Source organism: Rhagoletis pomonella, unplaced genomic scaffold, assembly GCF_013731165.1.
Source record: "Rhagoletis pomonella isolate Grant_MI unplaced genomic scaffold, Rhpom_1.0 Rhpom_scaffold_00002, whole genome shotgun sequence".
Classification (NCBI taxonomy): Eukaryota; Metazoa; Arthropoda; class Insecta; order Diptera; family Tephritidae; genus Rhagoletis; species Rhagoletis pomonella.
The window spans coordinates 12888060-12910864 of NW_023458556.1; the positions used below are offsets into that span (position 1 = coordinate 12888060).

Below are 22805 nucleotides of genomic sequence, written 5' to 3' on the forward strand. Positions count from 1 at the left end.
ATCTATTAGCAAATTTCTGTAAAAGGAAAAAAATAATTTTTTTTTTTGTCGAAAGTTATGCACAATTCTAATTTAACAAATTCTGGAATTTTGCAAGTTTATTCCTTGCATATCTCAAAAACCATTACATGTTGTTACAAAACTGGTTATGGTCTCATTTTAAAGTTGATATTTGGGGCTACAAAGAAAGCATGTCAAAAAGATCCGAGAAAAAAAAATCGAATAATAAGAAAAATTATTGAATTTCCAAGGTAAAAAAATCGTAAAAGCAAAAATTTTGAAATTATTTTGTCAATCTTTTTTTAATAGATAGATATCTCAATAGATATCTCAAATTGATCTTAGAACATCCTGAAATTTTCAACAAACGGGTTTTTAATATAAATTTTTGAACTTTGAAAATTTGCTTTGCTAAGTTGAAATATAGTTAAGTTAAATAATTTATTTTTAATTAAAATGCATTTATAATTTAATGTTTGCAATAAAATTTTTTCAAAGTTCCTAGTACATACATATCTCTAAGAAACACCTCCTTGAGGATCGTTTAAAATCTTTGAGCTACAAATTTATATGTATGAATGTATTTTTGCTTTTACGATTTTTTTAAATAAAAATTCTTCAGTTTTTGATACTTTTTGATTATTAACCGACTTCAAGTAAAAAAAAGAACAGTTAGAATAGTTTTCGATTATTATTTTTTATGGTACCTCAGGGGTGGTTGTTTTTTGTTTTGCTTCAAAATTACTTGCTTTAAATATATATATATTTTTTTATAAAACACCAAATATCACCTTTAAAACGAGACCAGAAACATTTTTATTTTTTCCTTTTAAATTCACCCAAATCAAAAATGGTCGACTCCAAACATTGTTCGATTTGGCATGGATTGGCCCAAGTATTTGTTGATTGGCGCATTTGTTGTGGCGGCTGCTACATTTCAATTCTCTTCCAAACCTATTGCGAATGCGTGTCCGTAATGACAACAACATTAACAACAAAAACGACAGCTACTTACCTAATAAAATCGAGTTGGGCGCCAAAAAATACAAAAGCTCAAAAGTACAACAGCCAACATAGTCACACAAGCTAAAATGGCAGCTGTTGTTGTTCCCACCTTCTGCCACCACAATCGCCAAATACACAACTTGCTTGGAACTTTTGCGCATACATATGTATGTACATACAAATGTGTGTTCCATATGAAATATTGCCGTGCGTGTGCTGCGAATGAATAGCTGTAACTGGCGCATATTTTGCGCTGTCAGCAATTTTTCTATGCAGTAGCTAAAATTTATCGCCAAAAGCAACTGGAACAATGTGGCGGGAAAAACGACAGTAGCAAAACTTTCGCACGGCAGCATAAAGGCGCATATACACCTACCTAAGGGTTTCGACTACTTTGTGCAACAGCGTGTGGCATGCAACTCTTCTAGCTCATCTTTTTACTAATTTATATGCGCATATTAAATTGGGCATAATTCTGTGGCACGCATACTCACTCATACAAACACGGCATACGGCACACATACATATACGCGCGCGCCAACCGAAAAGCATTTCATTGCTCCAGGCAACTCAGCTTTAATTTAGTCGGCGTCAAGCAACGCCTTAATTCCACGAGTGTGGCTGCATAAATTTCTTCACCTGTATGTAATTATAATGCATTCTCATACGTATGCGCGTGCATGCGACAAACAAACAAATACATATACATATGTACATATGTACATACTTGCATATGCTAACGTATGCCAAGCCAAGTGCAAAAGTGGGCGTGCTTACAAATTCGACGGCTTGTAAGTAGTCGGTGACTACTGTGTGGCTATGTGGCAGCTTGTCATCATTATCGAATTGGCGGCTATAGTGGCAAGAGGCGAAGCACTCAGCTCATCTTATCCACGCAAAATGGCAGTGCCTTTGTGTTGGCGGCGGCGGCGACCTGCCTGCCTGTTTTCGTATGGTACGTAATTGGCCGCTACAAGCGCTTGTAATTCAAATTAATGCGAGAATATAAGAAAGAAAAAAAAAATCTCGCTACACTTTGCAAATTTGAATTTCACATGAGCTTTGATTCTTCACTTTCTCGCACTTGCTTCTAGCCGGCTGCCAACGCTTATGTAAGCGCTCACTACTCGACTCGTACCTTTTTGTGTCTGATTTCTTCCTGTAATGAAATTTCTTTTTATTACCGCACTTAAATCACCACAGTCTTTCGACATTTTTATTCAACTTGTCAGCTATAATCTCGTCTGCATGTCACTAGCTTTATTACCTTTATATAGCATAGCATAGGTGGCAGCGGCAGCAGCAGGAGCCGCAGCTACATAGTGTATTGGTGTGGACACACAATCTGAACTGTGCTATGCTGTGGCTTCATCAATTGCTTGTTCTCACCCTAACATGCATACATACATACATAGCTTTATTAATTTTTTCCTTCAGTCATCTCTATGACGGCTTTCATTCACATACATTTTCATGATTGATTGCGGACGTCATAAAATACGGATAAGTGCAGCACTTGGTATTATTTTTCCATTTTTATAGCCAGTATTCACTCACTCACATACACACACACAAGTATATCATCATAGTGTTCCGTTACCCTGCAGAAAAGATGTGAGACACTCTGGCAAAGCGTTAGTTTTGCAGTTCACATTTCGTAACTATCTCCAAGTTACTGAAGAACGGATGTATGTACAGTTAGGCAGTTGGACTGAGCGTTTTGTTAACTTCGTTGCCTTCGAAGGTTGTTGGTAATGCAGTTAAAATATTCAGTAATTCAGCTGTGAGGAATTGTGGAAATTCTGGCATTTTTCAATTCATTTCAAGGGGCAATACTTTGTTAAATACCAGCTTATGAGATGGTAACAAAATCGACCGGTTAAAAGAGTACACAGAATGCGAAAAGGGTTTAAAAACAGGACAGGAATTTTATTTACCGGTTACACAATTTTTATTACCAGCGCAGAATGGATCTGTGAAACTGCGAAAGCTGAGTATTAGATGCACGAATTCTCACTTCTGCAAAAATTTAATTTTGGCCTCCTAGACCGCGGTAAATTGCCGCTTCCGTCGCAGTCTTGCTGCATGAAAAATATTTTTGCTACCAAAATTCTATCAAAAGTTAGAGAGCAATCGTTTTGAACAAAAGAAAGGCAAGGTTAAACAATGCTTTGTTTCTATGTGCCGTTCATGAAGGGTTCGATTAATCGTGATGAAAATTGTATCACATTCGATCGAAAAATTATGGCCCCAGAAAGAGGAAGCCTCATAAACGGTGGCAAAACCAAGATTGATTACACAGGTCTGCAAAAAAATGGGTTCGGAATGTTCTATAAAAGTGTAGTGTCATTTCCGAAGTAATTTTTTGCGTAGAATCCGAATCCGGGGCTTAAATTGCTCTATCACGTCAGGACTTTGAGATATCCTAACCTAAAAGTGCAAAAAACGCTGTTTTTGCCCATTTTTTGAGGTTATGTAGCTACGAAGATTTTGCTCTTCATGCTTCTTCTTAATTTTTCACTGAGATATCGCATTTTGAAGTCTCCATGTTTGTGAATGTAATCGACCGTATCACGTCTCATGTTATCTCAATGGATTTTCGAATATCGAAAAATTCACAAACATGGAAACTTCAAAATGCGATATCTCAGTGAAAAATAAAGATATTTAAGCAAACTCATTTAAAAGAAGAAGACTTATACTTTAAAATACCACGTTTACTTTTTTATGAAGAGCAAAATCTGCGTAGCTACATAACCTCAAAAATGGGCAAAAACAGCGTTTTTGCACTTTTAGGTTAGGATATCTCAAAATCCTGACGTGATAGAGCAATTTAAACCCCGGATTCGGATTCTACGCAAACAATTACTTCGAAAATGACCCTACACTTTCCTAGAACAAAACGTTGTTGACCTGTGTTATCAGCCAAATTCCATATCATCCCGGAAGTTTTCTCTCAGCGGATTTGCATTCTACCGAGAGTAAATCGTGTAAATATAAACTCCTCGGGAAAAGATTTGTGCCTGAAATTATGAGAAAATGTGACCGGTGCGACTAGAATGCAACTCCTTTTGATAAAGCGCTATCTCCTGGCCTGACCTATTCAACCCTGTACTGTAAAAAATCATTTCGATCAATAAACAAATCGACCAGAATTTATTAGCATTTGATTTTGAAGTTTTTTTTTGCATTTACAATGAACTAAGACCCAGTTCCACTTGTTTCATATCCTTTGCGGTCGCTGTAGAATTCTTTTCTTGGTGCTGAATTGACTTCAAAAAATCTAATTGAAATAATTTGAAATAGTTCAGTGGAAGCCATTAAGGCTTCTGCAGAAGCTTCAGAAATGACGAAGACCCAGAAACCCTGCAGTACTTTTTATGCGAATATCCCGTACTCTATAGAAAAGGAAGATTAATGGGTTGAGAATTTGTTGAGGACTTTTCCAAAATGGCTACAGTAGTAATACAACAACCATTAGGTTTCACAGACGCCTCACGATGTGTTGTGTAGGAGGGCTTCAGGTTCCGCGTGCTTTTACAATGGTCCCAAAAATATGCGCCTGGATGGGCTGCTGCGGTCACTGGTCGCCACATCAATTCAACTTAATGTAGCCATATTCCGTCGCTAGGAATAGAAAAAATAAAAAATAAATAAAGATGTTTAGTTAAAATAAAATACTTACATTCATAAAAAAAAATATCGGCCAGTTCCTAGAACCGGACACAAGACCTCCATAATTGAACGTCAGTGGCCTATGATGTCAGTGGAACATGGAAAAAGGACAGTTGAAAGAATTACACTTAAGTTCCCTTTTTAATGTGAACAAAGAACGTATAATGTTGGCGATAGTTATAAACTAGCACGATATGCTGCTGGGCATTCATGTACATTAGGATGGTCCTTAAAAAATCAAATAAAAGACCTTTTTCAGTCTCACCCCTTCAATCGGTAACACCACTGTCATAGACATTACATATAAATTTTGGTCACCATTGGAGTCTTCTACAGGGGGCAAAGCTCAGAATACCCTATGACGACGTCTTAATCGACTTCAATCATTTATATGTTTTTGGATATTGTAAGAAAAAAATTAATTTAAATTTTTTGAGTCTCCATAGAGGAGTGCGAACTTTGCCCCCTGTGCGATACGTCTTAACCGTCTCCAATCGGGACTAAAATGTATGTAGGGGTTGAGGTTTATGAAATCCGATGTAAAAATTTGCTCCATACATTTAAGGACCACCCTAATGCACATAAATACATATGTGTAACAGGAGTAAATGCGTGTGTGTGTGTGTGTGTGTGTGTTAATATCAAATGAGAAGATTGTCCCCCTTTTATGAGATTTATATTTTTGTAACACATTGTTATTGTTGGAGCTTTAGCACTATGTGTGCTAAGTTGTCATAAAATTTGAAATGTGTGTTTTCGAGTGCAATGGACTGAGCAAGAAGCTATTTTTACCTGTCGAATGCACACCAAATTCGTTTTTATTACTTCAGCTTAGTTTCTGAGTATACATAAATTGGAAACGAGGTGATTTGAGTTTTTGACTTTTTTGTGCATACATATGTAAGTATACTTATACAAGTTGGGCTAATAAAAAATTTTCGTAATGGAAATTTCGTATGCTTAAGCCTTTTATAAATTTGCACTTTGGCCAATAAAATATACACTAGCATATATAAAAATATACATACATACATATGTTCGAGTATATGCATGTATGCTTAATGAACTACGACATGGAAACAGTTAAGTAATGGTGGCCGTCATTTGATTTGTAGATAGTAGCGTTAAATAGAAGTTGTTTTTTTTTTAACAAGGCTGGGCGCGATTAGGAAAATATAAAGTTATTTACAACTTAGCGTTATTCGGCTTGTATTTAAGAAGTAAGGCTTCTAAAAATTAAATTATATAAAAAAGATATATCTTTCTTTTTTAAACAACTAAAACTAAAACTTAAAGGAAAATTAATTTAAAAAATTATTAAAAAAGAAGTAAATTAAGAAAATAATTTTCTAAAAATTAAATTAAATAAATAAAAAATTTCATTTTTGAATATAACATCTAAAAATTTAAAGAAAATTAAATAAAAAAGGAAAAAAATACTTCATAAAAACTACAAATCGACGGCTGAATGGAAGATCGCTATTCATTAAAAACCACAAATTCTAAAATAATTAAAAAAAAACAAGTTAAAAAGAGGTTTCCAAAGATTAAATCAAATTTAAAAATATTTATAAACAAGAAAGTATATTTTACTTTTAAAAACAATGAAAGCCAAAATGTAAGAGGAACTTATATCAAAAGAAGAAAAATTTATTAAAGGAAAGAAAATAGTTGAATAGAAAAGAAAAAATAAAAAAAAAATCTGAAAAGTAAAGGAAAATTAAATTAAGAATGAAAAAACAACCAAACAAATTATTAAAGAAAACAAAAAGTAAAAACGCAATAAGTTAAATTAAAAAGAAAAAATAAATAAATTATTTTTCTTAAAAAAAAAATTAAAAAAAAAAATATAATTAAATTAGAAGGAAGTATTTATATTTTTAAAATAATAAATTCTATGAATTAAAAAAAAATAAAATTATGAAAAATTAAAAATAAGAAAAATACATAAATAAGATCCTAAAAATTAAATTACAATTAAATAAATATGGTTTTCTTTTTAAATTAGTAAAGCATAAAAATTTAATTAAAAATAATAATTCCGCTTCCCGAGTATTCAAACCTCGGTTCTCTCGAATGGCACGCCAGTACTTTGCTCACTCGATCATTGTGACTGTTGGTGCAGCGCGAACAAAATGATATACATACATACATTTCCATTTGGAATATGCAGAAGTGCTTTCTGTCAAAAGAGCTTTTCACCATCAAAGTTGCCAAGAAGCTCCCTGGTAAGACTTTCTTGCCAGAATAAGCAAACTCTTTTAAACTATCTTGCCAACTGTCTTTCGATTGTCCTACAGAGGACTTGCAGCTTAGCGAGAGTTTCGCTGTAAATTTACATAAACGTCTCTTTAAAAATACTTAAATTCAAAACCACTTCAATTTAAAAGTGATTGAAGTGTATATCAATAACTCTACAAAAACAAATTCAAATACAATGATGCCCAAAGCTATAATGAAAACTAGTCAACTTTTTTGCATTCAAAGTATTTCGATTTTTCTTAGGAAATGAAATCCAAACCACAATAGGTTGCGAGTGGGAGAGAGAGAGATGGCGTGGGTGTAATTTTCTGTCATTAAAATGGCAGCGTTTCACTAGAAAAAAAAAATAAACGTTCACTTGAAAAAATATGCTGTGCTTTCACTCACCCACAATTACATATTACATATACATATTCTTACACACGCAATTAGTTATATATGTAAGTAATTTCACAGCACTTACTATTTCTACTTAAAATTCTACCAAAGACGTAATTTACTGTATTCATTCGTTTTCATTTTGTTTTTCATTCTTCCTTTTTTGCATAGCTGTCGAGCAGCGATACCAGTTCCAGTTCACGTGACATCAGCAGCAATAAAGGCGCGAAGTTTCTGCTGCGAAAAGGCAAATCAAAGCGAAACAGCAAAGGTGAGTGCTATGAAAATATGTACACTGAAGTACATACATACATACACATATATGTATGTATGCATTTAAATACTGCACTTAAAAATACAGCTATGTACTCATACATACTTATCTATGCGTACTTAAATATATACACATATAAAATCACGCAAATTGTGAAAGAAAAGCTTTGCATCAAAAGGTAATTGCAGCAATTTACAAAGCTTTAAGGCTTAGCAGAAAAACAAAATCGTACGAAAAGTGCAAAGCGATTACAAGCAAAATAAAAACAAAACAAAAGGAAAAAAATTAGTGCACTAAAAGTGTGCATTAAATGCAAAAAGGGAAAGAAGAGAAGTCTCTCCAACATTACATGCGAACGTTGTTATTTTTTTAATTTGTACTTAAGTCGCTTTAATTAGTTGCAATACGCTATTTACCTTTTATGTATTTAAAAATACAAACAAACATCTCCAGCTACAAGTACTGAACTCTGCGGGGTTTTTTTTAACGTTTTTTCCCCATTCCACACCATGCTCACACTTTTCACCAACTCATTTACAGATAAAAAGTCCGAAACGCCTGCAGTGCAATCGAAAGTACAACAAGTACAACAAGAACAACAAGAACAACACGAAACACCTTCCATTAAATGCGTTCTGGTTGGCGATGGTGCTGTGGGAAAGACTAATTTGATTTTATCTTATCTCAAGAATCGTTTCAATTCGGAGCACGTGCCGACAGCATCGGATATATATAACGGTAAGTGTACGAACCAATTGTGTTTTTAAATCAGTGTTCAACGTTTTCGAACTGGACTCTTTCGTTGGTTATTTTAAAGTTACGTATACGCCATGTATGTTTCATTTACTTGAATATTTAGTTGAGCAGAAGGGATACTTTTACTGTACATTAATGTGATTGAGGGTTAAATTTACTAGTTCTTCATGTTTTCATGTTAGGGTCGGGATAAGAAATGAAATGAATTTCCGTGGCAATATACAACAAATACAAACTAAATTTGACAATGAATAACGAAAATTACTTTCAAAATATAGCGTACAATTTATTTTTATAACTACAGCATAATTTCAAATTTGAATAATTTGAGTTGCATGGGTGGTAAGTTGAGAAAGTCAGTTAGTCAATTGCATAACTGGTTGCAGTAGAACATAGGATACTGTGACCTAAAAGATCTTTTGTATGCCTTCCTAATAGATTCAATGGTAGGTCAATTCCTTATTATAACTGGTTTGACCACCGATGCTCTCTAATGGTCCTTAAGTGGCTAAGACAGGAGTGCCATCTGCCCGTTGGAAGGTCCATAAGTACTGGCGCTGTCTTTCAAACTGAAACCTTATTTACATCAATGTATCAGCGATGAAACGCTGGGGGGTCAGTTTGACCAGTTTCCGCGAAGTGCGATTTTCGTCACTTTGAACTTTCTGCCAAAGCAAAAATCTTGGAAAATTTAATAACAAAGTCTGAATTTGAGATCAGATCACCTCTTGTACCGAAAAGCCTACTGCAGACCCACATGGCACAATGGTTCAAAAGTGGCATTTGTGGTTCATAATTCACTGGAGGCTAAATTTTTCACTCAATTTGATAATTTTTTTTTGTGAAAGCTTATAAAATTTTTAAGAGACCGAGAGCACGATTTTTGCATTTTCATTTCCTTGTATTACGTTTTTTCGTGTAAAATGCAGCAAAAGTAGCAGTTTTGAAGAAAATCGATTCTCCTGTTCCAGTTAATAAATGTAACATAATAAAAGCTAGTTGAAAACAATTGTAGGGTTACCCCAAAACGCAAAAAATTCCCCCAAAAAAATTTTAAACATGTATTTAAAAAAAATATATCCGCCAAATGAAACTTTTTTTTTGGTTCTTAGAAGAATTTAGGGTATGCAGTTTTAGAGGCATTTAGGTATAATTTAGAAATTTTTTTTCTTAAAATGAAAAAAAAAATATAAAAATTTTGGTGAAATTTTTTTTATAACATTTAAAATTTTTTTTTAATTTTTTTTCGTTTTGGGGGAACCCTGCAATTGTGTTCGACTAGTTTTTATTATGCAACATTTATTAACGACTAACAGGAGAATAGGTTTTCTTCAAAATTGCTACTTTTTCTGCAATTGGCACTAAAAAATGTAATACAAGGAAACGAAAACGCGAAAATCGGACTCAGCTGGTCTCTTGCTAATTTTATAAGCTATCATAAAAAAAATTCAATTTGGTTAAAAATTAAGGCTCCAGTGGATTATGATTATACAATCGGGATTGATCAAGTTTGTTTAGATGTATGTGCCTTATTGTAAACGGAACAAGAACACCCTGGTGCATATTTAATTGCTAAGTTATCTGTGTAGTTTAGGTCGATGTGCCAGTCAGTTGAAATGACCAACACACTTACACCTTGTAGGTGCATTGTGATACCACTGTGAGACACGGGAGACGCAGAGGCTACTTTCCATGCTACCATTTTGAATCTCTTATGAAGCGCAGGGGATTGGTTTATACCCACACTGGATAGTTCCGTAAGAGACCCAAAGAAGTGTTTCGCAGATGCAACAAACAGTTTTTTGATAGACTGAAAAGCTCGTTCGTAATTTTTATTTTCTTATCGGCTTGCGGCCATTGCAGTTCACTTGCTATGTTATTTCTAATCCTTAATTTTCAGTTTGCTATGGTTATCTCAATTTTACTCGTACCTCTATTTTTACACAGTGGAAGATTGGTACCTTTCTTGGCTAGCCCATCAGCCTTGAAATTTCCTTCAATACCTCTATGCCCTGGGACCAACATTGGGCTGGAATTGAATTCGATACTGATATCACTTAGAGCTGCCAAGCAATCCTATACAACCTCTGATCTTAGCATTAAAATTTGCATTTATTTGATAACCACCTAGCTATCCGAGAAGATATTAATCGTAGTCTTCGTTAGGGCATGTCTTTCAAGGTAAACAACCACCTCCTTTTTAGCTAGAACTTCTGCCAGATAAACGCTGCAGTAATCCGGAGTTCGAACGTATATTTGCTGTCCGTATTCGTTAGAGAAAACTTCGTAGCGTACCTTATTGTCTAGCTTGGATCCATCCGTGTAAAAATGGTATTCCACTCTCTTCTTGACAATATTTTCTTCCAAAAGAGCCTATAAAAGGTGGGCTTAGTGGCGGAGAAGTTTATTCTGATTCCTATACTCTCTGTCCAGGTGCTATGTGTGACCATATTAGAACGCAGAATATGCATTAGGATATTTGGATTATTGCATTTAACGACAATTGCCAGGTCGTGCCTCCTCTTTTTTCTAGCGTCATTTTGGAATCGTACCCTCAAGGTAGAACCATAGGCATTATTATTGAACATCCCTTCATTAACGAAGAAGGCTCACAAAGCAATCTCTTATGTTCCTAAAATGCTTTCAACCAGGGGATGGCGCTCGAAGTGTCACATCCTTCGCTCTGCTATACCAACCAAACGGTTATTGGCAAGTCGATAATTTTTTGAAAGCGTTAAGTCCGTCATGTTGTGTACAAGCCATGCAGATATGCTTGAAAAGTAGTTATATGAGACATCCACCGTCTTGATACAAAATAACATCAGATCACATTCCTGCAGCATGTGAAGCATTATCGGATAGACTCGATGCTACTATGCGCGCTACAAGTGGGTAGATGGAATAGTAATACACTTTTTGACTTACACGAAATTATAGCATTTTTAATTGGTAGTACTTAGAGCGTACTGTATATTTGGGCTTATTTCTTAGCATAAGAATCCGAGCTCTATCCAGAAGCTTAATTAGGTTGAGGACCTTTTTTAACAAACATAAATACTTAACAGCTCCGAAAGAGGAACTTCAATTAAATTTAACCCAATTTTTCACAATGAAGTACCTTAACAATATTTTAACCATTTTTGCGCCTATTAAATGCGAGTTATCTAAATGGTTGTTTTGAGAAGTGAAGCTAATTTTTTTTTGTTGTACAATAGCCTTAGTTCTAGCAAGTTTTAAGCAATAACGTTCTCTATTAAAATTTTTGCAGATACGCAAACGCTCACAACCACATAGAGATATGTAGATACTTTGTTTACGTGACAATTTTTTTCATTTCCTTTCCGTACTTTTGTGCTACTCAGTTTGTGCCCTACTTTTGCGCTGTGTATTTCCTGCCTAGGCATATTCCATTTCCCAGCAATGGCAGTATTTTTATGAATGAAAAATTGAAAAGCACATCATTCATATGTGCATACATATATACGTACATATGTAGACGAAGATGCAGTGCTACGCTAATATACGGACTTGCTGATATTTACAAAATGAACAAGTTACTAGCTGTAGGACTAATATACAGGCATACATACATATATACGAGTATGTGCTTACAGTTAAACTATCTTACTCACAACGGACTAGCTTAGCCATAGCCTGCCATGTTGACAGCTTTGTTGTAGTGCAGACTTTCGTATCGAAAGTTATAACTCAAACACCATTTATTTTGCTGCATATGTATGCATGTATGTATGTATACATAACATGTATACATTTCCATATACATACATACATACGTACACATCCAGCCGACAGCAACTACCTACCGTTATTGCAAGTGATTGAATTATGATGTGCTCACATATCACAGCGCTGCAAGGCTGTCGCTTGGCAGGCTCACCAATGTCTGTCCCCATACTCCTATCTAGCTGCCATCCACCATGCCATGCATAACCACAATTGCATTGCGTATGGCAGCGCTTAAAGCCAGTTTGCTTTCTGTTATGGAAATTTATAGCCCACACCGTAAAGTAGCTTCACGCATTTAGTGTGTCAACGCGCGATGTAGCATATCTGCTGTGTGTGTGTTTTTTCGCTATTAAATTTGTGTGTGCCCAAGTATGTATTTGTGATGTGCCTTTTGTTTAGAGCAGCCGCTTGAAATGTGTGCCATGCACACAAAATCAGCCCATTGGCTCTCATTTACTCCTCTACTACACATACACACACGGATACTCGCTACTTAATACCAACTTTAAGCCAATAAGTACCCTGTAGGGAAGTCAGAACATATGAGTGAAAATTCTTTCGTGGGTTTCGTCATCTGTGAAATAAAACGGAAATAGTTAGTTGTGTAGAAATCTTTTTAATAAAAGTTTTTCTTTGCAAACTTAAGAAATTGAGTAAAATAAATAAGTGAGTAGCGTAATAACCAAATAAAAAAACTTATAAATAAATAAATAGCACCATAACGTCAAGAATTTTGTCTAACCCTCCAAAAAAACCCTTCGCAGATGCCCTAAACCAACATAAAAGGCTTTGCATGAGATCATTCAGAGCTAAAATAACTCTAAGGGCCGTTTTCTCAAGTAGGTTTTAAAATTTATCTGCCCATTAGACACAAATTTTGTTCAGAAAAAATGTGTTTAACAGACAGATAAAGTTTAAAACCTACATGAGAAAGCGGCACTAAGAGTCAAGATATATATATAATGATTTTTATTATTTTTTTTTGTAAGTATGGTGAGAGTCGAGGGACTCAGCAAGCACCTCAGAGGGAACAGTAGCCGGCTGAATGTAGGTTATTGTACACTATAGAACATCACGACCTCATATTGGTTGTTGATTTTGAAAATCTCATGTCAAATTCGTAATCAGTAAACCTTGAAATCCCAAGTTTATTTTTAATTCTATAACTTTTTATAAATTTGACCGCCATACAGAATCCGGCATTTTGGACTTCGAAAATCGAAATTTTCGTAATTCGCGACATCAAAGAACCCCAAAAAAAAAAAATAAATCCGTTATAAAATGTTGTCTGTCTCATAAAGCTCGCCATGTCTCTTGGCATGTGCAAAACGGACTTTAGATTCGTGTTCAAATCCCAAAAACATATCGACAAACTAGTCTAGTCAAAAGAACTTTTCAGCGATTTTTTTTCTGGTTCTGTGTTACCCTTAAACCAAATCATCCAATTCGCATGTAAAACCTGCCGTCGATTACAAACATTATTTTCTAGTCATGTAGTTTTCGAGATATCGCCACATAACGGTTTTTGATTTAAGAGAAAAAAGTCTATGGTAAGAATTTTTTATATCTAGAAACTCCGTTAATCGATCAAATAAGTTATTTAACGAAGGGTAATTAAATTTGCTGTTATTGTATTGTATGTTAATAATTAATTTTTTGTGAAAATTACAGGTTTTCAAGATATTAACGAAGACTTAAAAAATTTAATGATTTCAGCAAAAATGCCTTTTTTTCTATTTATATTGCAAAAAATAATAGACATACATAAATGCTTAATTTAAAATAAAAGTAATTCGCATGAGAATAAATTTGATTATTTTTGCTTAAGTCAAGCTTAATAACTGGTCAACACAGAATTTTCATTTTTGTGATTTCTTTAGTTGGTTTTTTTTTCCATTTTGAGAGCAATTGATAGCTCGTTTACTTTCTACTTTCCTGCAGGGTTACTTGTCGGTATGCGTGTGCACATATATCTACTTACATACATACATATGTGTGTTGTAATTGCCGCTTATACCGATATGAATGCATTTACGAGTGTGCCGATGTACAGCAAAATATCTTTAAAGCTAAAGGCAAGGACCTTTGCTATAGAATACTATGAACCGAACTAAATTTAGAGCGGATGGAAGTAGGCAAACTTATTATGCACTTATGCGATTTGAATTAGTATTTCAACAGGGCGTTCGTTACCTAATTTTAGTCAGCCTAAAAATATGCAATATTATCAGGAAACAGAGAAATTTTAAATAGTTTTATCAACAAATTATTAACTTATATTTCTTCGCTAATATTTATAAGCTTACGTTTATCATATTTGTGAAGTAAAAATACAACGTACACAAATTAGTATTCTGGACAGAAAATTTAATTTAAATTTAATTTGTGTGCATTTACTCTTTGGAGTCAGTCATGTATAGTGGCCCACAAAGAACGGGACCTAACTGTACATTGAACCTGCCAGGAGCTGGATCATCCACTGCAAGCTTCTGCTTTGATAATAAATTTTCGACAAGAATCTCCTTCAAATAGATAATGGGGAAGCGTTTAGTTAAATAATAATGAAAACCTTCTTTTTTTATTGTGTCTACTGGACCATTTAAATGTTCAAGACGAACTGATAACTATAAAGAAGGCTACACTCTGGCTTCTGAGTGCAGGATTTTCGGAGGAAGATTTTTTTTTGTATAACTGCATCGAGGACTGGTAAGAAAGGATTTCTGCACAAAATGCGTAGATCCCACCATATTTAAGCCAACTATGTGTCATATTACTTTAACAAGTCAACCATAGGTAAGCCGACTTCTGAGATAACTTGCCAAGTCTGGTCAAGAATTGTTGAAGACAGATCTGAGTCTCTGGTTTTCCTTGATAGTATAATTATTATTAATATTATTACAATCCAAATGTTTAAAATGCTTCTCCTCGAATTTAGGTTTTTTCGACTTAGGCGGTTATTGCTTATGCCCACAGATATGTAAGTATCTAAGTACGTGGGAATCCTTTAATTATTAATATTCCAATTATCAGTATAAAGTCAATTATATACTTATGGTGTATTCGTATGTATACGTACATACATGTATTACTTATGTATGTATGTGTTAGTGCAGCGTACAAATTTATCCTGTAAATTCACTACAATAACACGACGAAGAGAAGGACTAAATACTTATGTAAGTCCTGTATGCAAACAATCAAAGTCATTAGGTGTATAAACAATACCTCTTCAATGGCTAAGACTCTAACCGAAGATAAGCTCCTTATGCTGAATTTATACATATGAATTGGAAGTATGTGACAGTGTTGGCACTTGAAAATATTTTTAAGTACCAAAACGCCTACCAAATCCGTTTCCAAACTACCAAAATTTCGTTCATCATTAAAGCTAGATTTCTTGAATTTGCGGTGGCTTTAACTACACAAATTAACAGTAAAAATTAAAATTACACAAATTGTTGCTAAGAGGGTCTTTAAATAAAAGAATTGACGTATTGTATAAAAACTTTTGTAAAAAAATTAAATACCTTTGAGATTAATTCCATTCATATCAATTCTTTGTGAGTGAAAAAACAAAACCAGACATTTTATGCATTTCAATAAAAAAAAAAATCCCAAATTCGTTTCAATTTGCATACACTCACACTTTTTTACCAATACACTCACACTTTGCAAATTGCCTATCATCAATTTTTCTTTCAAGACGATAGGTAATTTGCGGTTCTATTTCAACAGCCAATCGGTCATAGAAATATAGAAATATAAATATAATTACCATTTTATAGTGAGGCTGATATACTGCAATTGAAGACTAAACATCAAGAGTAGTAGTGCAAAATGTTGCGGGGCACCGAAATTGCGCATATGGAAACTGTGCATTTAAACATTATTTCGGTTTAAACCGAAACTGTGCATGTATGCTTTATTTCGGTTTTTACCATATGCATTATTTCGGTTTTAAACCGAAACTGTGCATGTATGCATTACTTCGTTTTTTTTCATATGCATTATTTCGCTTTTAAAACGAAAGTATGCATATGCATAATTTCGGTATTTTCTCATATGCATTATTTCGGTTTTCAACCGAAACTGTGCATGCATGCATTATTTCGGTTTTTGTTATATGCATTATTTCGGTTTTCTAGCGAAAGTGTGCATATGGATAATTTCGTTTTTTCTAATATGAATTATTTACTTCTACTTAGTAAGGGTTTTAATCCCTAAGCCCGGCTGAAAGCCGCCTACGCAGAGAAAAGTTCTGCGCAAAAATACGTTTGCCCTTCTTTTCCGGCAATACAGAAAGGAGAATTCTACTTAGTAAGGGTTATAATCTCTAAGCGCGGCCGAAGGCCGCCTACGCAGAAAGAAGTTCTGCGCAAAAATACTTCCGGCCCCCTTTTCCGGCAACACAGAAAGGAGAATTCTACTTAGTAAGGGTTATAATCTCTAAGCGCGGCCGAAGGCCGCCTACGCAGAGAGAAGTTCTGCGCAAAAATACTTCCGCCCTTCTTTTCCGGCAACACAGAAAGGAGAATTCTACTTAGTAAGGGTTATAATCCCTAAGCGCGGCCGAAGGCCGCCTACGCAGAGAGAAGTTCTGCGCAAAAATACTTCCGCCCTTCTTTTCCGGCAACACAGAAAGGAGAATTCTACTTAGTAAGGGTTATAATTCCTAAGCGCGGCCGAAGGCCGCCTACGCAGAAAGAAGTTCTGCGCAAAAATACTTCGGCCCCCTTTTCCGGCAAGACAGAAAGGAGAATTCTACTTAGTAAGGGTTATAATCCCTAAGCGCGGCCGAAGGCCGCCTACTCAGAGAGAAGTTCGTTTTCATGTATGCACTATTTCGGTTTTTGTCATATGCATTACTTCGGTTTTGAGTCGAAACTGTGCATGTATGCATTACTTCGGTTTTTGTCATATGCATTATTTCGGTTTTGAACCGAAACTGTGCATGTATGCATTACTTCGTTTTTCTCATATGCGTTATTTCGGTTTTCAACCGAAACTGTGCATATATGCATTATTTCGGTTTTTTTCATATGCATTATTTCGGTTTTTTTCATATGCATTATTTCGTATGCACAGTTTCCATATGCACAATTTCAGGGTGCCAATGTTGCACTATCACTGGCTACTAAATAGTGTATACTGAAAGTTTAGTGCACTACCCCCATCTCTGAATTTCAATAAGGAAATTCAATACCGGCTTGGTTCAGTAGCTTTCGAAATTGAGCCGAAAGAGGCACCTAAATTTTATTTTATAAAAAATATGCATATGTATTTGTATGCATAGATGAAATGCCCAACGGTTGCTCAGTGACTAATTTCTTGAACAAAATACATTATATCAATTCAGACTCAACTGAGTTGCAATCATTACGCTCCCAAAAATGCAGTTGCGCTGTCTAACAGTATCTAATCAATTACATTTGTGACATGAAATTACTTCTCAGGAGCGAGGCAAAACTGTAGAATTCGTAATTTTTTATTATAAACAAATGGCAGTGCGTTCTATGGAACTTTCTTAAAGCATTTACCATTGATCTCTAACTTACCCGCTGTTTCCACTCGAATTGTTGATAGTTAATCCTTCAAAGCACTTTAGTGTGATCTTAATACCATTTGATTAATTCAATTGAGTTGCTGAGTAGACAATATTGAGTGCAAGGTTCTTCGTATATATGTAAATTAGGATGGTCCAAAAAATGATTGCGAAAAAGTAAAGTCGGAATTTTCACGCTTTCACCCCCTAGGGTTGTTATACTATATAAAAAAAGTTAACCCCTGTTTTTTATTTCAAAATCAAAACATATTTGGTGGTCGCTCGAACCGCTCAAAGTTATCCAGGTATTCTATATTGGAAAAAATCTACTTTTCGTTGAAATGGTATAGAATTCTTGAAAGTCCATACTTTTCAATCGGAAAACTCGGTTTATTTTCAGGAGACTTCCCGCAAAAGTACCCAATTGTTTATCTTATTACCATTTTTTTAATATTAGCGATTTTTTATGGGTCCCCCCATTTAATTTTTTGAGGTTTTTAGGGGAGATATAAAAATTGGCGCGCTACCATTCCAAACAACATCAAAAAAAAAAATTAAATTTTTTCTAATAGCGGCCGACCCTCGATAGGCCACGGCAAACCTATGAGTGTATTTCTGCCATTAAAAACAGCTACTCATAAAAATAAAATCGCCATTCGGAGTCGCCGTAAAGGTCCCTGCCCTTTGTGTGACAACATCAAGGCGCACGTCACAAATCGGAGAAGAAGCTCGGCGAAACACCAACTTATTATGTAAGCGCAAATTTATTATTTATTTATTAGACATTTAGAAAAAAAATAGTTACAATTAAAATTTTCTTAAATACACCATTGAGTGTTATACTGAATATTGAGTATATACTGAAAGTCTCGTGCAGAAAAACAAACTTATTCTATGAAAACTAATTTGAGCGCTGTGAGTGACCTTTAAATATTTTTGGTTTTCAAAATAAAAAAGTGGTCTATTTTTTTTGCTAAAGAAAAATTCTGCGGTTGAGAGGTTTAAAATTCCGACTTCTTTTTTTACCACCCTAATGCACATTCATATATATGTATGTATACACATTTTGCTAAACAATTGTAAGCGATTGTGGCTAATTTGGTGTAACAACGAGCTTTGAAAGGAAATGAAAGCAACTAGGCGCAACAGCGCAAAAGGACCGAACCACTCACACCGGTGCACCGGTTATTGAATGCGCACAATTGAGTGCTTAAATGCTCAAAAGCTTAAGAATGAGCAGCGCCTAATTGAACACGACTACAAGAGTCTTTAACTATCTGTCATTTTCGACAGGCAGATAGTTGGCTTCTTTTCAATTTCCTTTGTGGCATTTAGGCAATCACCCACCCAGAGTGTATAGTATAAGGAGTAATTTTCAATATTTCTTAAGAAAATTGCTATGTAGCGCTATTTTACACCCTTTGACGCTCGAATAGTACTTGCACACACACACACATTTGGTTCATACACATAGAAGTTTAGCTACTTGTAAACCAAAAAAATGCTCAATTGTTATATGTAACGATTTAGAGTTAAAAGCAGTAGCTCAACACAACAGCGCCAATCAAACGAATGTGCTTTTCACAAAAGGATAAGCTTTTAAAAGCATTGCGAAAAAGGGTTTCAAAAAGGGAGGAATTGAAATACAATATCTTACGTCCCAAAATCATCCACGGCCTTTGTGTTTTCATGCATGTATGTATGTATGTATATATGCATATGTAGTGTTAGAAATATCATCAGTAAACTTCTAAAAAGGTTCAACCATAAATGCCCAACTTTCAAACTTACGATGACAATCTAAAAATATATTGGTCAGCGAAAGTTTAAATTAAAAAAAATTACACCCGCACACAAAAAACGTGGTGTGTGTTTTTAACCATACCCACCTACCGACATGTATCGCAATTATGTATTAGGAATTACGTACGAAAATATTATTACATTTACTGTCAAGTAGTACAGCTGTTTTCGTCTCTAAACTAGACTTCGAAAGAACAACAAGCGCAACTCACGCGAATATCTCGAAACATCCATGAACTAAATAAACTTATTTTTTAAAATATTTGTATAAAGTACTTACCTATAAATATTTACATACATCTACATATAAACATATCCACGTATTTGTGTTAGTTCAGCTGTAGCGTCTGTTCGTCTGTGTTTACATACGTTCATACATGCATATGTATGTAAATAATTAGACGCAAATTGAATAAAATTTATTCAACAAAATAATTAGGAAATTTGTTTATATTTATGTATGTAAATTTCACCTGAAGTTGCTCATATCACAATTCTGTATTGAATCTATGATTAAAATGATAAACAGCCTTATTTTGTTGACATGTTTACATACATATCTACTGGCGTAATACATAAGGGGTGGTATTCTCCAAATCTTGCAAAGCCATGGATTGCATAACTTGCAAACATACAACAACAAAATACATGGGAAACAACATTTCTTAACGCTGCCAAATATTTAACATCGAAACTCATGTATATATTTTGCAAAATAGCATAGCAAGATAAGTGCTTTCCGATTACCGAATATTCGGATTATCGAGTAGTCTTACCATCGAGTTTCGACTGTATATACTTTTCAATTGCTTTAACACATTTTGAAATTTTACCATTTCAGCGGATGTACTGGTCAACGATAGCCCGGTGCACCTTACCATCTGCGACACCGCCGGCCAGGATACATTGGATAAACTACGCCAATTGTGTTATCCCGATAGCGATGTGTTCCTATTGTGCTTCTCCGTGGTGAAGCCGGATACCTTTCATGCTGTGAAAACGAAATGGGCACCCAAATTCTCAAAGACAAAGGCCGCATTGATACTTGTCGGAACACAAGCGGATTTGCGCAACGATGCGCAAGTGTTGAATAAATTGCAGGTAAGTGAGCGGTATGCGCGTGTGTAACAAATATGCAGAGGACAGTGCATACTATATGCATACACATATCTACATATAACAATTGTATTAGTGTGAGAGCATGAGAGAAGTTACAGCGAAAAAGCAAAAATGTTGATTTGTATGCACTTCAGTAAGTAGTAGATTGGTGACACTCTGTACGTTGCGTATACGCCCTGCTCACTGTTAGTTTAGCTTTGTCACAAGCTCTCACACATGCATATGTACTTAAATACTTATAAATATTTTTTTAAATTTTATTTACTTGTATTTCATTTCATTTCGTTTCGTTTGGATATGCCTAATGAAACCGTTCATCAAATAAAACAATTCCAACATTTCCATTCCTCGTTACGTTCACATGTACATATATATGTACATACATACATATACGTTGAATGGCTGAAACTTGGTTTTTGTTTCTGCATTTCATCAGCTTAATGGCGAAAAACCAATTTCATACGCTGATGCCTGGGATTTGGCAGCAACTGTTGGCGCGAAATACATCGAGACTTCATCAGCAACACAGGTAAGCTAATGTGAAAATGTAAGCTTTTGTTTACACATGTACACATGTATAGTGTCCATTTTGTTGGTGTTGAAATGTAAACATGTTAAACTTGATGCACTTTCCTTCACATTTATTTGCTAAAATTTTTAAAATTAATTTCAATTTGAAAGTTTGCTCTAGCCAATGTTTTGGCACACAGTTTTTTTGCCAGAAAACGAAAACAATTAACTATATTTATTTTAATACTTTTCCCTCTTTTATTTGTTCATTCATTTACTTATTTAAAATGGCTCCCATATGCCTTTCAATGGTGTGGTTGCAGTTACATTGGAATATTCCCCATTGTTTTGGCAGGGACACTCTTTCAATAGGTACTAAAAATTTCGATGTCGTGCAGTGTAAGTTGTAACCTCTTGAACAGAGAAAGTAGTTTATGGTCTAACTGATTTCATTACAACTGGACTGCTGTACAAAGTTCCTAATAAAAGCTTGATATCCCGTCCAAAATTTGGATGGTTTTCACACAGAAGTACAGCTTACTAACCCCATCATAGTGCAACTTTCATAGTTAAACCATAACATCAACTTTTGTAAAGGGTTCAGAAGTGTGTAGCGATGAAAAATCATAATTTTCTCATCTTTAAAAAATAATATCCAGGCTTTTTGGCTTCCAATTTCACTTTTCTCTTTAATATTTTATTTATGCGCCGATACATTATTTTCTGTTTACGTATCGGATATTGACGAGTTTCTTCCCTCGCTTTTCTATGGCTTTTATAACTGCTGGCCATATTAAAAGTTATTCGTGACTTATATTGGCATCAATTCAGATAGCTGTCAACCATCCAATGGGCTCGGTTTCGCGTAATACCTTGGATTGGAAGGTGCTAATTCTTGGTCAGCATTCCCAAAGAGTCCTTACCATTCGGCTGGATTCCGACTGGAGGGTCCTGCACCGCACTTACGCGCCTTCCCTAGTATCTTAAGAAAGTTAGAAAATATTATCACCCTCTTACATAACTATAATATACAATTAAAGTTAAAATCCTTTTTACTAAATACAAACTCTTTTGCTCATTCTTCCATTTCAGGACAAAGTTAAGGAAGTTTTCGATACAGCCATCTGGGAAGGGCTTGCGCCAACCACCTTGCCATCCACACCAAAACGACCGCTGTGGAAGAAACTTTTGTGTCTCGCGTAAGAGCACAGGGGTAAATAACAAAGGGATAAAACAACTGAACAATGAAACGAAAAAGACAATAACAACAATAAATGCGAACAAGTCAAGGCGAAGAAAAGTCATTCACCAGAGCCAACAATGAAATAAATAGCAAAATTTCTTGGTACACATAGTTCAAATGAATAGCAATGAAGTGAAATTTAAGTGAATAGAACGAAATATTTTTGAACTTGTTTGCTGCACAATTCATTGTTATTAAATTCAATGAAATTCTAAACTAAAGAAAGCAACGAAAAGACAAACAAAACCTTAAAATTTCTTAAACCAGTAACTGTTTTCGGCTATTAAGTAAAAATGACACTGAAATGGCTTCATTTGGTCCAGATCTTCTTTCTTTATTTTGTAACTAAGAAACCTTCTATATACTTACTTACAAATGCTTCACACGTTCTGTTCATTTATTTGCGCACACGCTATTAAAAAAAACAAAAAAAAAGCTGAGTTCCTGCTGCATACGCGGCCAAGAACTATGTACATAAATGATTGCTTCTT

General features: G+C 34.7%; 1 protein-coding gene across 3 annotated transcripts in view; it reads left to right on the top strand.

Moving 5' to 3' along the window:
• Positions 1-22328, top strand: part of LOC118733097 (myb-like protein AA) — a 91081-nt gene extending 68753 nt beyond the window's left edge. For 2 of the 3 annotated variants that reach the window (XM_036462309.1, XM_036462308.1), the window contains exons 2-6: positions 7492-7591; positions 8135-8332; positions 20284-20543; positions 20998-21090; positions 22164-22328. In XM_036462309.1, coding sequence (XP_036318202.1) covers positions 7492-7591; positions 8135-8332; positions 20284-20543; positions 20998-21090; positions 22164-22274 — 762 coding nt within the window. In that variant the 3' untranslated portion in view covers positions 22275-22328. The remainder of the gene's footprint in view (positions 1-7491; positions 7592-8134; positions 8333-20283; positions 20544-20997; positions 21091-22163) is intronic. The other variant, XM_036462311.1, reaches the window with a different exon arrangement.
• The last annotated feature ends 477 nt before the right edge of the window (positions 22329-22805 follow it).